The sequence below is a fragment of the Equus przewalskii genome, chromosome 13, assembly GCF_037783145.1.
Source record: "Equus przewalskii isolate Varuska chromosome 13, EquPr2, whole genome shotgun sequence".
NCBI lineage: Eukaryota > Metazoa > Chordata > Mammalia > Perissodactyla > Equidae > Equus > Equus przewalskii.
In genome coordinates this window covers 53,023,746-53,038,568 of record NC_091843.1, presented here as the reverse complement: position 1 = coordinate 53,038,568, position 14,823 = coordinate 53,023,746, and the positions used below count along the sequence as shown (strand labels likewise).

The following is a 14,823-nucleotide window of genomic DNA, read 5'->3' as shown; positions in this document are numbered from 1 at the left end:
AGGTTACAAATAGACAGTAGAACAATATTGACAGAATTCTGATGGACAAGGAACGGGAACTATGAGTTAATGTCTGTCCAAACCGTCATTTGAATTTGATGGCAAAATAAACACTTTTTTTTTTTTTAGGGATTGGCACCTGAGCTAACAACAGTTGCCAATCTTTTTTTTTTTTTCCTGCTTTATCTCCCCAATCCCCCCCCACCCCCCCGACCCCATCCTTACACAGTTGTATATCCTAGTTGCCGGTCCTTCTAGTTGTGGGATGTGGGACGCCGTCTCAATGTGACCTGATGAGCGGTGCCATGTCCGCGCTCAGGATCCAAACCCCGGGCCGCCGCAGCTGAGCCCGCAAACTTCACCACTCGGCCACGGAGCCGGCCCCAATAAACACATTTTTAAGTATGCAGAGACTTGACTAAACATTCTGCATACCCTTTCTGAAGAATGCACCTAGATCTACTCCAGAAAATAGGGTATCGCAAAAAGGATATACCCTGGGAAAATATCTGTAACAAATATAGTAAAAAAAAAAAAAAAAAAAAAGGGGTAGTAGTCCTAATATTAGCACTATCAATCAATTTTTTTAAAAGACAACTTAATGGAGAAGTAGACAAAGGGGATGAACAGTCAATTTACAAAAAGAACTGTTCATGACCAATGACTCTCACTAGTAATTGAAGAAATGCACATTAATGTGAGCCTTTTTTCTGTAAATTGACCAATGCTTAAAATTTTAGTAATATGTTGACTAATGTGTAAGAAAGATGGGTGCGTAAATTGATATTACAACTTAGGATTTAATTTTGGCTTCACCTACCAGTTTTAAATGATTCCTTTTGACAAAGCTTTCCCGTTTCCAGATAACTATCCTACATAAATACTCAAAAGTATATGTACAAGAATGCTCAAAGCAGCACTGTTTCATAATAGAGAAAATTGCAAACTGTATATGAGAAAAGTTCTTAAAAGTTATAATACAAATATACAGTGTAATACTGCACAGCACAAAAATGAGGTAGATTTATATGTACTAATGTGGAAAGATGGCTTTAATAAGTCAAAAATGTAATTGTGGAACTATGTATTTATTATGATCCTATTTTTTTAAAAACCCTGTATGTGTGAATGTTTGTATATTCATGGAACAAATCTGAAAGGGAACACATGAAATAGTTAATAATTGTTAGATCTGGAGATGGGAGAGGGCAGGAATCCAAAGAAGACATTTGTTTTTATTTTGTATGCTTTTTGTAGTCTTTAGTGCTGTCAAGTTGATTCCGACTCCTAGTGACCCTGGGTACAGCAAAGCAGAACCCTGCCTTGTCTTTTTGCACCATCCTCTCACTATCCGGTGCTGTATCAAACAATGCTTCACTGCTATTCATAGGGTTTTCATGGCCAGTTGTTTTGCAAGTGAGTGGCCAGGTCCTTCTTCCTAGTCTGTATTAGTCTGGAAGCTACACTGAAACCTGGCCACCATGGGTGACCCTGCTGGTATTTGAAATACCAGCGGCATAGCTTTCAGCATCACAGCAACGTACAGCTGCCACAGTGACAGCCAACAGACAGGTAGTGTGGGTTCCCTGACCAGGAAGGGAACTGGGGCCACAGTGGTGAGAAAGATAAATTTTAGCCACTAGACCAGCAGGGCTGGATTTTTGTTATATAAGTATGCATTATTTTTATAATCTAAAGAAAAAAATTGTTAGCAGTCTTAGTCATCCTTCAAGATCTGTATCATATACTCCCTTACTGAATCATTTTGATGTCTTCCCGAATTGCCCTGAGTTTTTATAGTGGAATTCTTTTACTGTGATAATATTTGTTTCATTTTATTTTCTACTATTCTTTACTTGTTTTCTTTATTGTATATTTCTGTAAGTCCTTATTTTGTCTTTTTCAAAATGAAGAGTTTTCTATCGTATATATGCTAAAACTTTGTCACATAGCTTAACATGTAAATCCAGTATCCTATTTTTGGACTACTTCCAGAGAATATGCAGACTGTGCTCTTGGTTAGTATAATAAAATGGATGTCTGATGTTTGTTTCCTTTACTCCCACCCTGGCGTTTTTTTAAGCAGTCTCTAAATGTTTTTCTGGACTAGATCCACACAGAGGTGAAGTGAAAAGTCAAACAATTTATCAGTGAAATGTTTAAGAGTTAAAATATGAGATTTACAGTCAGGATAAGGGTAAATATGTGCTTATGTACTTGTATTAAACACTTTCAAATATTTTTTTCCTCTAAGTTTGGAATAGTTGATGCTGATGGATATTTAAGTTTGTATCAAACGAACTGGAAATGTTGCCCAGTTACTGGAAGCATGCCTAAGCCATACCTGGTAAGCCAAGATTCCTACTTTTAAAATTTTTTTAATTTTTATTTTTAAAAAGCCAGGAATATATATTTGAGGCAAGAAATATTAAAGCCAAAAAATAAAATCAATCTAGTCCTATGTTTTCAATCACTTTACTGTAAGCTCCTGTCCTTATATGAAAATTACTCTGTGAGGTATAAAAATCCTTAGTTTCTGGTTACGTGGAACATTAACCTCTGTAAAACATGATACCTCCAGAGACCCATGCAACCTGTGGGTTACTTAATTCCTTTTCTAGCCTCACTTAGCTGCAGTGGGTATTATACCTAAAAAGAATGATCAACAGATCAGTGCACTTAGTTAATTTTTTTGCACTGATTATCCCTTATGAACAAAGTAGAAAGGATATCTTATAGCTGATACTATTATTTTCTTGCCTGTTTCTTTAAAAAAAAATTGATATATCTCTATTTAGGAATGGACAGGCTTAATGAATTCTATAGCTTCACAGAACACTGAATTTATATTAAATATATGCTTTAGTGAAGCCCTTTATAGGACTAAGCAATACCTATCAAGAAAAAAATAAGAATGTGGATTAAGATTCTGGTAATTTACCCAAGGTTAAATACTGGAATACAGTATTGATCTAAGTGAAGCAAGCAAAGGAGGGTTGGTGAGGGTTCCTTGAAGAATATTTATTTTTCCTCGTATTTTCATTAAACCAAAAGATTTAAATATACAAGTTTATATTCCCTAGGGACTGCCTTTGTTTTTTAACTTCTAAAAAGACAAATTAGATAAAAAATGTACATTATTGGCTTTTGGTGATTAGAGTAGATTTTGTTTGTTTTAAGAATGTATCGTCTAGTTCAGCTCCAGTGCTGGTCAGAGGGAATGGGAAAGCGACTCAAAGGAAAAATCTTTCATGGGATGATTTTGAGACACTTAAAAAATTCTTTTTTTATTGAAGAGAAACATCTGAACAAACATAACTTGGAAGCCTTTATCGTTGACTCAACCTTTCATAATATTTTAAGTTATTGTTTGATGGAATATTGAGAAAACGTAAATTTTCTAAGTTTGTTGACTATTTGTAATATGCTTTTATTCACATATTTGAAAAATTATTTAAAAATTTAAATATTTATGAAAATAATTCAGTCTGAGATAATCTCAAATACTAGTTTCCGTCTTTGGTTTTTGTTTTGTTTTGATTTTTGAGGAAGATTAGCCCTGAGCTGACATCTGCTTCCGATCCTCCTCTTTTTGCTGAGGAAGACTGGCCCTGAGCTAACATCCGTGCCAATCTTCCTCTGCTTTATATGTGGGATGCCTGCCACAGCATGGCTTGCCAAGCGATGCCATGTCCACACCCGGGATCTGAACTGGTGAACCCCGGGCTGCTGAAATGGAACATGCACACTTAACCGCTGTGCTACCAGGCCGGCCTCAAAATGCCACAGGACTTTATAGTCACTGTATTTTTTTTTTTTTCCTTAAGATTAGTACCTGAGCTAACATCTGTTGCCAATCTTCTTTTTTTTCTTCTTCTTCTCCTCAAAGCCCCACAGTACGTAGTTGTATATTCTAGTTGCAGGTCCTTCTGGTTGTGCCATGTGGGATGCCACCTCAGTGTGACCTGATGAGTGGTGCCATGGCTGCTCCCAGGATCCAAACCAGCGAAACCCTGGGTCGCCCAAACAGAGTGCACGAAGTTAACCACTTGCCATGGGGCCAGCCCCCTAGTTTCTGTCTTATAAGACAAAAATTTTCAAAGTATTCTAAGGGAAATATTTGGAGTTTAACCTCCTTTTGTTTTCCTTTGAACTTTGAACAAAAGCAAAGGGCCTCATAAAAGGTCATGACATTTGCAGCTTATTTAAATGGTGTTGGAAAAGTGTCTATGTGAAAGAGAACGAGAGTCAAAAAAATGTGGCAAAATGTTAAAAATTGGTGAATCTGGATAAAGGGTATATGAAAATTCTCTTACTCTTCCAACTTTTCTAAAGTTCAGTGAAAAAAAAGACGTGTTTAAGACACAGATTACATGATCAGTTTTTGATTAATGCATCTATCTGGTTATAAAATTGTTAGTAATGGCAATAACATTTGTTATTTATAACTATTCCAGACTTGGCAGTGTCATAACAAAACAGCCAATGATTTTGTCTTCGTTAGTTCCTCCTCTCTGATAGCTACAGCTGGTCTTTCAACTGACAATAGGTAAGAGATTATAACTGAAATTGATGTGTATGTATGCGTAGCTGAGCTTTATTTTTTAATTGCTTCGTGTCCTTACGCCTCATAATTATGCCTTGAAATATTTTTGCTATAAAGACTTGTTGCTTAGAGCATTTTTAGTGTTCTAATTGTAAAGGTAAGGAAATTCTGGTGCCATTAAAAACAAAATTCCTTCTGTACTTTTAATATTCTAATGTTAAGACTTTAGGAGAAAAGGATTTGATTTTTGGTGGAATTAATTTTTCTCCATACTGTTCCTTTTGTGTTTAAGAAAGCTTGAGGCAAAGAAGAAAAAAATGTTTTTTATTGGCCATGCTATTTAGTTAATCCTCACCATGGCTCTATTAGGTAGATATTATCACTGTTTCACAATAAGAAAACAAGAAATTCAGAAAGACTTTTTGGTTGTACAATAGCTAGTAAGTGGCAGCCCATCCTTGTCCCACCCAAAATCTTAAATATGCAAGATATTGTCTCTTCTGGCCTCCATCTTCACATCCCCACTTTTCATACACCCCTCATACAACTGAGTTCTGAGATCGAGGCCTACTAAAGTTGCTGAGCTTTTATAAGTTTGTCTGTGAGGCTAACTTGGCACTAGAAATGGGATTGTAGGAATATGGAGTCTTCAGCCCATCTTACATAGAAATTTGTACATATATTGGTGCCTCCTTTGTGACTCATAGAAAGGAGTAAAAGCTGCTCCCATTCATAGTAGAAGTAGGTTTTCTTCATGCTCAAGAAAATTCAGTGTATCCTACTATTTGTGTATGTCAGTCAACTGTTAGATTAGAGAATCAGTGAATAGAAAAGGTAGTCCATATTCGGTCTTCACATAGTGTTATTTGTTAAGTTATTCATTTTGTAAGCTAGTAGTTTTTTAAACTTTGTGTAAAAATTAATCATACATAAATGTATTGGTTGCTTATGTTTGGTGCTTTTATAAGTTTAAGAGCTTTCTGTGAGATCAGGGTTCAAATGTTATATAGCTCTATGAGACATACTTACTTTTTAACCTGTTAAGTTTGTTTTTTTTCCTTCTTTTGCTCCCCAAAGCCACCTAGTACATAGTTGTATATTCTAGTTGTAGGTCCTTCTGGCTGTTAATCTGTTAAGTTTTTGTGTCACTTAAGAAGTAATCTTTTTTTTCCAGAAACATATGTTTATGGGATACTCTTGTAGCACCTGGCAATAGTTTAATCCATGGTAAGTTTTGAAAGCATTTTATAAATTTTGAAAGTCAAGAAGTTTATAAACTAAAACATGATTTTAAATGGATGTGTTTTTAATGACATATTTATTACCCTCTGAGGTTTATTTTGCCAATGGTGGCAGAGTTTGAAAGCAGAAAAATGCAATAAACATAATTAACTCTTCACTATCCCTTGATGAAGGATAGTAGAACATAGATAATATAAAAATCATTTGTTTTTACTTTGAATCTGGTAGCCACACGTCATCATTGTGAACATCAGTTATTGCATAGTATTATGTCCCCTGTCATCACTTTTATTCAACATTGTACTGAAACTCCTAACTAATGTAATAAGACAAGAAAAGGAAATAAAAGGTATACAGATTGGAAGGAAAGAAAGAAAACTGTCATTATTCACAGATGACATGATTGTCTGTATAGAAAATCCCAAAGAATCTACAGAGGAAAAACCTCTCCTAGATTTAATGTGTGAGTATAGTGAAGTCACAGGATACCAGGTCAATATATCAAAGTCAGTTGCTTTCCTATATACCAGCAATGAACAATTGGAATTTGAAATTTAAAAAACGTTACTATTTATAATAGCACCCAAATTAATGAAGCACTGAGGCATAAATCTAACAAAGTATGTATAGCATCTGTTGGAGAAAACTACAGAAAAGATAAAAGAAGTCAAAGATGGAGAGAGATTTCACGTCCACAAATAGAAAGACTTGATGTTGTTAAGATGTCAGTTCCTCCCAACTTTATAGATTCAATGCAATCCTAATCAAAATCTCAGCAAGCTATTTTGTAGCTATCAACAAAATGGTTCTAAAGTTTATGTAGAGAGGCAGCAGATCTAGAATACTGAATATTGAAGAAAACCAAACTTGGAGGAGTCACACTGCCTGATTTCAGGACTTACTATAAAGCTACAGTAATCAAGACATTGTGGTATTGGTTTAAGAATAGACATAGATCATGGAACAGAATAGAGAGCCTGGTAATAGACCCACAAGTATATAATAGACTGATCATTAATAAAGGCGCAAAGACACTTCAATGGAGACAGTCTTTTCAACAAAAGGTGCTGTAACAATTGGATGTTGACATGTAGAAAGGTACAAACCTCTCCCCTTTCACAAAAATTAACTCAAAATGAATTATAGACCCACATGTAAAATACAAAACTGTAAAACTTTCTAGAAGGGAACATCAGAGAAAATCTAGGTGACCTTTGGTTTGGTGATGAGTTTTTAGATACAATGCCAAAAGCACAGTCCATGAAAGAAATAATGTATTCAAGACTTTTAAAAATTGCCTCTTTCTCAATATCTGAATGGCAAATAAGCATACGAAAAGGTGCTCAACATCAGTAGTCATCAGGGAAATGCAAACTAAGTTCACCATAAGATACTACTCTATACACTGAAATGGCCAAAATTAAAGGTTCTAGAATACCAAGGTTTGGCGAGAATGTGGAGAAACTGGAACCCTCATCATTTTCTGATAGAAGTATAAAATGGCACAACTCTTTTGGAAAACTGTTTGGCAGTTTCTAATAAAGTTGAGCATGCATCTAACATCACCCAGCATTATATATTCATACGTATATACTCAAAAGAAATGAAAACACGTTGTCCACAAAAAGACTTGTATAGTAATGTTCTTAGCAGCTTTATTTATCGTGGCCCCAAACTGGAAACAACACAAATGTCCAACAGGAAACTGTGGTATATTTAGATAATAGAATACTATTCGGCAATAAAAAAGCGTGACCTGCTGATACATGGGACAACCAGGATTAACCTCCAAAACATTATGTTGAAGGAAAAGAAGCCAGGTGCAAAAGAGTCTATACTATAAAATTCCATTCATGTGAAGTTCAAGAACAGGCAAAACTAATTGGATAGAGATGAGAATAGTGATTGCATTTGTGGCAGAGGAGGATTTACGAAGAGTCATGAGGGAACTTTCTGGGATGATGCAAAATTTCTGTCTTGGTCTGAGTGATGGTTACATAGGAATGTACATATGTCAAAGCTCATCTAGTGTGTACACTTAAAGTTTCTGCATTTTACTCTATGTAAGTTATATTTCCGAGTGCTGGTTCAATTCAAAAAACCCATCTCTATAATTTTATTTATATTCTTAGAATGATAATAAATTTTATTGAGTACTTACTATATGCCAGGTCCATCCATGCTTTGAATATATTTACTAATTTAATCCTCACACAAACCTATTAGGCAAGTGGTATTATCTCCTATTGTACAATTGATGAAATGGAGACTTAGATTAAATAATTCACATAAGGTATACATTTAAACCCAGACAAAACCAAAGAGTTCAGCCCTGGCAGGCTAACTCCTAAATCTTCCTTCTCCATCGTTATGCCGTTACTGTCTTTGAGCTATATACAGATTTTTTTCCCTAAGATCTGTTAGGCTAGACTTTCTTTTTAAAAGAAAAAATATAAATTATATTTTCATATTTCTGATATTTATATTGCTATGTCTTCAAGTTCACTAATTTTTTTTTGCAGTGTTTAATTTGCTCTTAATTCTATCCAGTACATTTTTCATTTGAACGTTGTAGTTTTTAATCTCTAGAGTTTTGATCTGGCTCTTGTTTTATACCTTTCCTGTCTCTACTTAACATGCTTAGTCTTTCATCTAGCTTCTTGAACATATGGAATACAGCTATAACGGCTTTTAATTTCCTTATCTACTAATTGTATCATCTGTGTTATTTCTGGGTTAGTTTCAATTGATGGATTTTCTTCTCCTTATAGGTTGTATTTTTCTGCTTCTTTGCATGCCTGGTAATTTTTTATGAGATGCCAGGCATCGTGAATTTTACCCTATTAGGTACTGATTATTTTTGTATTCGGTAAATATTTTTGAACTTTGTTCTGGGACTCAGTTACTTGGAAACAGATTTTAGCTAAGTTAACTTAGAAACAGTTAGATTTGGGAGAACTTTGTTAAATAGAACCAAAGCAGCGTCTAGTATGAGGCTAATTTTGCCCTACTACTGAAGCAAAACTTTCTGAGTACTCTCTCCAGTACCTTGTGAATTATGAGGTTTTCCAGTATGCCTGGTGAGGACAGGAACCCAGGTCAATTTGGGTTCCCCTTCTTTGTGCCCTGGCCAGAGAATACTCTACAGGCAGTAAGCTGGGGCATTGTATGGCTCACCTGATTTGTTTCTCATCTCTCAGAGATCATTGTTCTTCATTGCTTGATGTTCAGTGTCTCAAACCATTGTTTCCTATATATCACTTGGTTTTCTAATTGTTTCAGGCAAGAGAATGAATCAGTTCTATCATTCCAACTTGGCCAAAAGCCAGCAGTCTGTTTCTTATACTGTTAAATGGTTTTTACTGTTTTTTTTTTTTTTTTAACTTTCAGCTTTTACTTGCCATGATAGTGGAGCGACTGTTTTAGCATATGCTCCAAAACATCAGCTACTAATATCAGGTGGCAGAAAAGGCTTTACATGTGTATTTGACCTTCGGCAACGACAACAAAAGCAGCTTTTCCAGAGCCATGATTCTCCTGTTAAAGCCATTGCTATTGATCCAACTGAAGAGTACTTTGTTACAGGATCTGCTGAAGGCAACATAAAGGTGAATACAGTAATGCCACAATATCTACACAATGAAAAGAAATCTTCAGAAACCTTAGGTCTTTAATCATATTGATGACACCAGTCTATTTAAATAGTAGAAGTATTAACTCCTTTGTAGTCAACAATGTTAATTATTATTTAATAAGGTCTTTTAATGAATGAAATAATATTGTCTGTTTTACAATGGTTTTTCAAATATGTTTAGTTAATGCATGCAAAAGAACTGGATTTTTCATGAATATAAACATATTTCAGACATTAGAATTAGTCTTGACTCCATGTACAGAGATACTGAATTCACTTTCAGGTGCTGTGAAATATACTGGCATTTTCCTTTATCCCAAGTTTCTCCCTAATTTTTCATTTATAGCATCAGCATCCAACTACTCAGTGCCTAATTCAAGAAATCTGAATGTACCTGGATAAGCCCTGCCTCTAACAGTCCTTCTCAAAGTCCACTGTATTTGAAACTTAGAGGTTGTTTAGTTAAATGTTAAGTAGCTTTCTTTAAACATTAAGCAGCTTATTAAAAATGTACCCTAGCCCAGAAATAGTGTTGCTAGGTCCCACCCCAGAAATACTCAGTAAGTCCAAGGCTCAGGAATGTGCATTTTTATAGCACATACCTTGTGATTTTGATAGAGAGTCCTCTGGCCACACTTCAAAAGTTCTCTAGGAATAAGTCAGTTTAGACTAGTCCCTAAGTTATTCTAATAGTCTGCAACCCACTGAAGAAGTCTAGTTTCTTGTTGTTTTCCGTGCCATCAAGTCAGTTCCAACTCCTAGTGACCCTGTGTACAGCAGAGCAGAGCAGTACCCTGCCCGGTCTTTTTGTGCCATCCTCTCACATTCTGGTGCTATGTCAGCCAATGCTCCACTGCTATTCATAGGATTTTCATGGCCACTTTATTTGGAAGTCAGTGGCCAGGTTTTTTCTTTCTAGTTTCTCTAGTCTGGAAGCTCCACTGAAACCTTCCACCATGGGTGACCCTGCTGGTATTTGAAATACTGGTGGCGGCATAGCTTTCAGCATCACAGCCACCACAGTGTGACAACCAACAGATGGGTGGTGAGGTTCCCTGACCAAGAAAAGAACTGAGGCCTCTGTGGTGAGAGCACTGAATCTTAACCACTAGACCACCAGGGCTGACTAGTTCTTTAGACTTATTAAGTGCTAGTGAGACTATTTAATGCAAATAAGTTGGACTACTTTGTTAGAATTGTCATATTGTTTTCATAATTCTCAGCCAGAAAAAATTAACTAGAATTGTAGAATTTTGAAAAGGCTTTTCTTAAAATCAAATATATACATGAACTTCCATACAAAATTCTTTTCCTTTAGTTTGAAGCTAGTTTCTTTTCTGAACTGCCCTCAGTTTAGAATGTCATACTATGTTTTAGATTAGTTCCTTTTTTTTTTTTTTGAGGAAGATTAGCTCTGAGCTAACTACTGCCAGTCCTCCTATTTTTTTTGCTGAGGAAGCCTGGCCCTGAGCTAACATCTGTGCCCATCTTCGCCTACTTTATATTTGGGATGCCTACCACAGCATGGTGTGCCAAGTGGTGCCATGTCTGCACCTGGGATCTGAACCAGTGAGTCCCAGGCCACCGAGGAGTGGAATGTGTGAACTTAACCGCTGCACCACCAGGCTGGCCCCTAGATTAGTTCTTTAGATTAGTTTGTACTGTGATTCTGAGGTTTACTATTTAATCAAATAAAAAAAGATTTGAAACTATACCATGTAGTATTTAGAAGACACAATTTAACACTCGTGTGTAGAGTAGTATGAATTAATGAATTACTTAGGGAAAAGAAGCAAAGATTAAAAAAATATATGCTCTGGGGCTGGCCCCGTGGCCGAGTGGTTAAGTTCGCGCACTCTGCTGCAGGCAGCCCAGTGTTTCCTTGGTTTAAATCCTGGGCACGGACATGGCACTGCTCATCAAACCACGCTGAGGCGGCATCCCACATGCCACAACTAGAAGGACCCACAATGAAGAATATACAACTATGTACCGGGGGACTTTGGGGGAGAAAAAGGAAAAAAATAAAATCTTTCAAAAAGAAAAAAATATATATGATCTCGGGGGGCTGGCCCTGTGGCATAGTGGTTAAATTTGGCATGTTCCACTTCAGCAGCCTCGGTTAATGGGTTCAGATCCCAGGTGCAGACTGACACCGCTTGTTGGCCATGCTGTGGCAGTGACTCACATACAAAATAGAGGAAGATTGGCACAGATGTTAGCTCAGGACCAATCTTCCCAAACAACAAGAAAAAAAAATCTCAAAAACTCAGGAAATAATTTGGTTTCCCTAAACTTAAAATGGATGTTCTGAAAGCATTTAGATCCTTCACATAAGTGAAGATGCTTATAAATTACTTTAGGAAAGACACATTTATTTTGGTAAGGACTGAAAATAGAAAATCTTAGTAAATTAAGTATACTGAAGTTGTAATAATTAACTTTATCTGGCAGTTGGAACATGGTTTTGCCTGGTCTGAGGGCTTCTAGGTGTCTGGTACTTCTCTCTTTCCGGTGCTTCTGATCCCCTGGTGGATATTCTGTATTATAGAGAAAGAATTACCCCACTATACAATTACACAGTAAAAGCTTTCCTGAGAGATAGGAAATTTTGATTGTAGTCCCTATAATATCATAAGTTTCTGTAGCATTGTACACTTAACATCCTTATACCTGAGTTTTTTCATCTCCAATGCAGGGTTTAAAATACCTTCCTCTCTTACTGGATGGATTTTTCAAGAATGTAATAATATCAAAGTGATTTGGAAAATTGCAACACCCTGTACAGAATCATGATGTTATGACTTTAGGCCTACACACGTTTTTCTCCATCTTTGTTTTAGAAATTCCTTATTTGCACAGGAAGACAGGCCTAAATCTTTCATTTGAATTTTTAAGGTAATCGTCAACTCCAATTTTTATTTTGTTCTTAATGTCTTTCAGATATGGAGTCTCTCTGCCTTTAATCTTCTCCACACTTTTATCAATGAACATGCTCGGCAATCCATTTTCAGAAATATCGGAACAGGAGTGATGCAAATTGAGACAGGGCCAGCAAATCACATTTTTTCATGTGGCGCTGATGGAACAATGAAAATGAGAATACTGCCGGATCAGTTTAGCCCATTAAATGAAGTGTTGAAAAATGATGTGAAATTTATGCTATAATATTTTAAAAATAAGATATATAATTTATTACCTATTCCATGGAAGTGGCCAACACATATAATGTACAACGATCACTCTCTGTGCCACAGATAAGCTAATGCTTTCTTGTTTTCATATTTATTTTACGGAGCTTTGCCCTTGATGCACTGATGCCTTAAAAATTAACAAGGTCATTCAGAATTAGATTATATTGCCTAAAGTAGAATGTATAAGTAATGCTGTAATAATACATATTTATAGTATGTTGTAGTGAATATGTCATGGTGTTAAAGGAGTTTTGTTTTCTTATTGTTGATAAACTCTTCTGCAGATATCTCTGTATGAATTTCTTTCACACCTTATGTAAAGGCAGTTGCATATCAGTCATCACTTAATTCACCACACCCTCACTTCTTTTTTCAAACTTAAACATCTCAAATGCTTTTTCTCTTAATTAATGAGATAGATTGATATTTGGATAAAAATCAAAAAAATAACAAACATCTCCATTAAAACTGTCATTGGGACTTCAGTGATAAAGGAGCCAAATGGCTTATTAAGTAAAGTTTTCATCAGTTTCCCCTCTGGAGCCAAAGTGTGTGTATATATGTGTGTGTGGTTGTGTGTATATATGTAATATATCTTACACATCTTATTTGAACATAGTTTGTGTATATTTAAGAGAAAATTACATCTTTTCTTGTGTTTTTGTGCCATAACAACTACTGCCACCAGAATAACTGCTTTTTTTGCAACTGTTTTTTTCTATGTTTTCTTTTTTTTTACTTTTTGAATTCCCATCCTAATTTTCAAATTAATTTCAGGAAGGCTTCCAAAATTATTATTTTAAAGATTACATTGAGTCAAATAAGTCTTAGCAGGCAATAACCATTCTGTGTTGGCATGTGTGAGACACTTAAAAGTAAGTTTATAAATTTGTGAAAGAAGTTTTGAGCACCAAACACTTTGTTTTTATTTTATTTCTTATTTTTTAGATGCTTTTAGTCTCAAAGTTCTGAAAACGTTATAGCAGTGTTTTTAGAAACAAATGTGAAAACAGTCAAATTAAATAGATAGTATTTACAAATGTAAAATACCTGCCAGATCTACCACTGATAGAAAATAAACTAAACCTTATATTTTATTATTTTTGCCAAAATATATTATTTTATTATAAACTACGACCAAAATATTAAAAATGCACAATGCTTTTAACTTAAATGTGCTAACCCTATTTCTGTCTGTTTTGTGCTATACCTTTTCTGATTCAGAATTATAGAAAACTTGATAAATACTTGATTTTAACCAAGGAGACTGGAGGCAGATGGGACTAAATGTTTAAGGGACAAATACATACTATTTAGCTTAAATATATTTTGTTAATAGGAACTATAAGAACATTTTTATGTAACAAAGTATGAACAACTATTATCTTGGAAATTAAAGAGTCAAAGCAAAGAAATGAAGGGCTGGTATAATGAATTTTGTAATATCCTCAGGATACTTTTATCTTAAAAGTATATTGTTAAAGATTTTGTAAATTGTATTCATAATTTTAAATGTGTTGAGTAAGTTACAGTGAAAACACTGCAACTGTCATTATTTAGAGAGTTTATGTGCACATAACCTGTACCTAGAAATTGTGCAATAACAATATGTGACCATTTTACCATGGAGAAGTCTGTGACAGCATTGCAAACAATACCATTGTTTGATGTAGTTAAGCTTAAGTTATTTTTCATTAATTTCTTCACAAATCAAGATTCAAAAGGCTTTGGACACTTTCAGTGAGATAAAAAATTTATTATTATGCTTATTAGAAAAAGGGCATTGTGGATGAACAATTAAGCATTTTAATTGAGGGTTTATATGAACTATAAATTATGTAAGCCCATATGTATTTACATCTAGAATCATAATATTTTAAATAAACAATCATGCATTGACTATTTTTTTTAGCATGCTATTGTTTTAAGTAATATTTATTCCATTTTATTTGACTTAAAGTATATGTGATATTTTAAAATGGAGAATTTCTGTATTTGTATTTGGTTAATGTAGGAAGGATTGGATAATTTTCCCAAATATCCTCTTCTTCCTTTCCTACAATCTTTTCAACTTAATAGGTAAGCATTATTCAAAAAAAGTGAGAATAAAAATAGTTGCAATGTATATGTGAGTATAAAATGATGTACATATATGTAAAATTTCATCCACATTAATGGAGTGGATGCATCAAAATACATTTTTTAAA

At 34.8% G+C, this 14,823-nt stretch overlaps 1 protein-coding gene across 5 annotated transcripts in view; it reads left to right on the top strand.

The window, feature by feature from the left end:
• The window catches only part of DMXL1 (Dmx like 1), a 137,898-nt gene extending 123,382 nt beyond the window's left edge, over positions 1-14,516 (top strand). For all 5 annotated transcript variants that reach the window (XM_070569483.1, XM_070569482.1, XM_008516045.2 and 2 more), the window contains 5 exons: positions 2,255-2,347; positions 4,458-4,549; positions 5,721-5,773; positions 9,179-9,396; positions 12,366-14,516. In XM_070569483.1, coding sequence (XP_070425584.1) covers positions 2,255-2,347; positions 4,458-4,549; positions 5,721-5,773; positions 9,179-9,396; positions 12,366-12,590 — 681 coding nt within the window. In that variant the 3' untranslated portion in view covers positions 12,591-14,516. The remainder of the gene's footprint in view (positions 1-2,254; positions 2,348-4,457; positions 4,550-5,720; positions 5,774-9,178; positions 9,397-12,365) is intronic.
• The last annotated feature ends 307 nt before the right edge of the window (positions 14,517-14,823 follow it).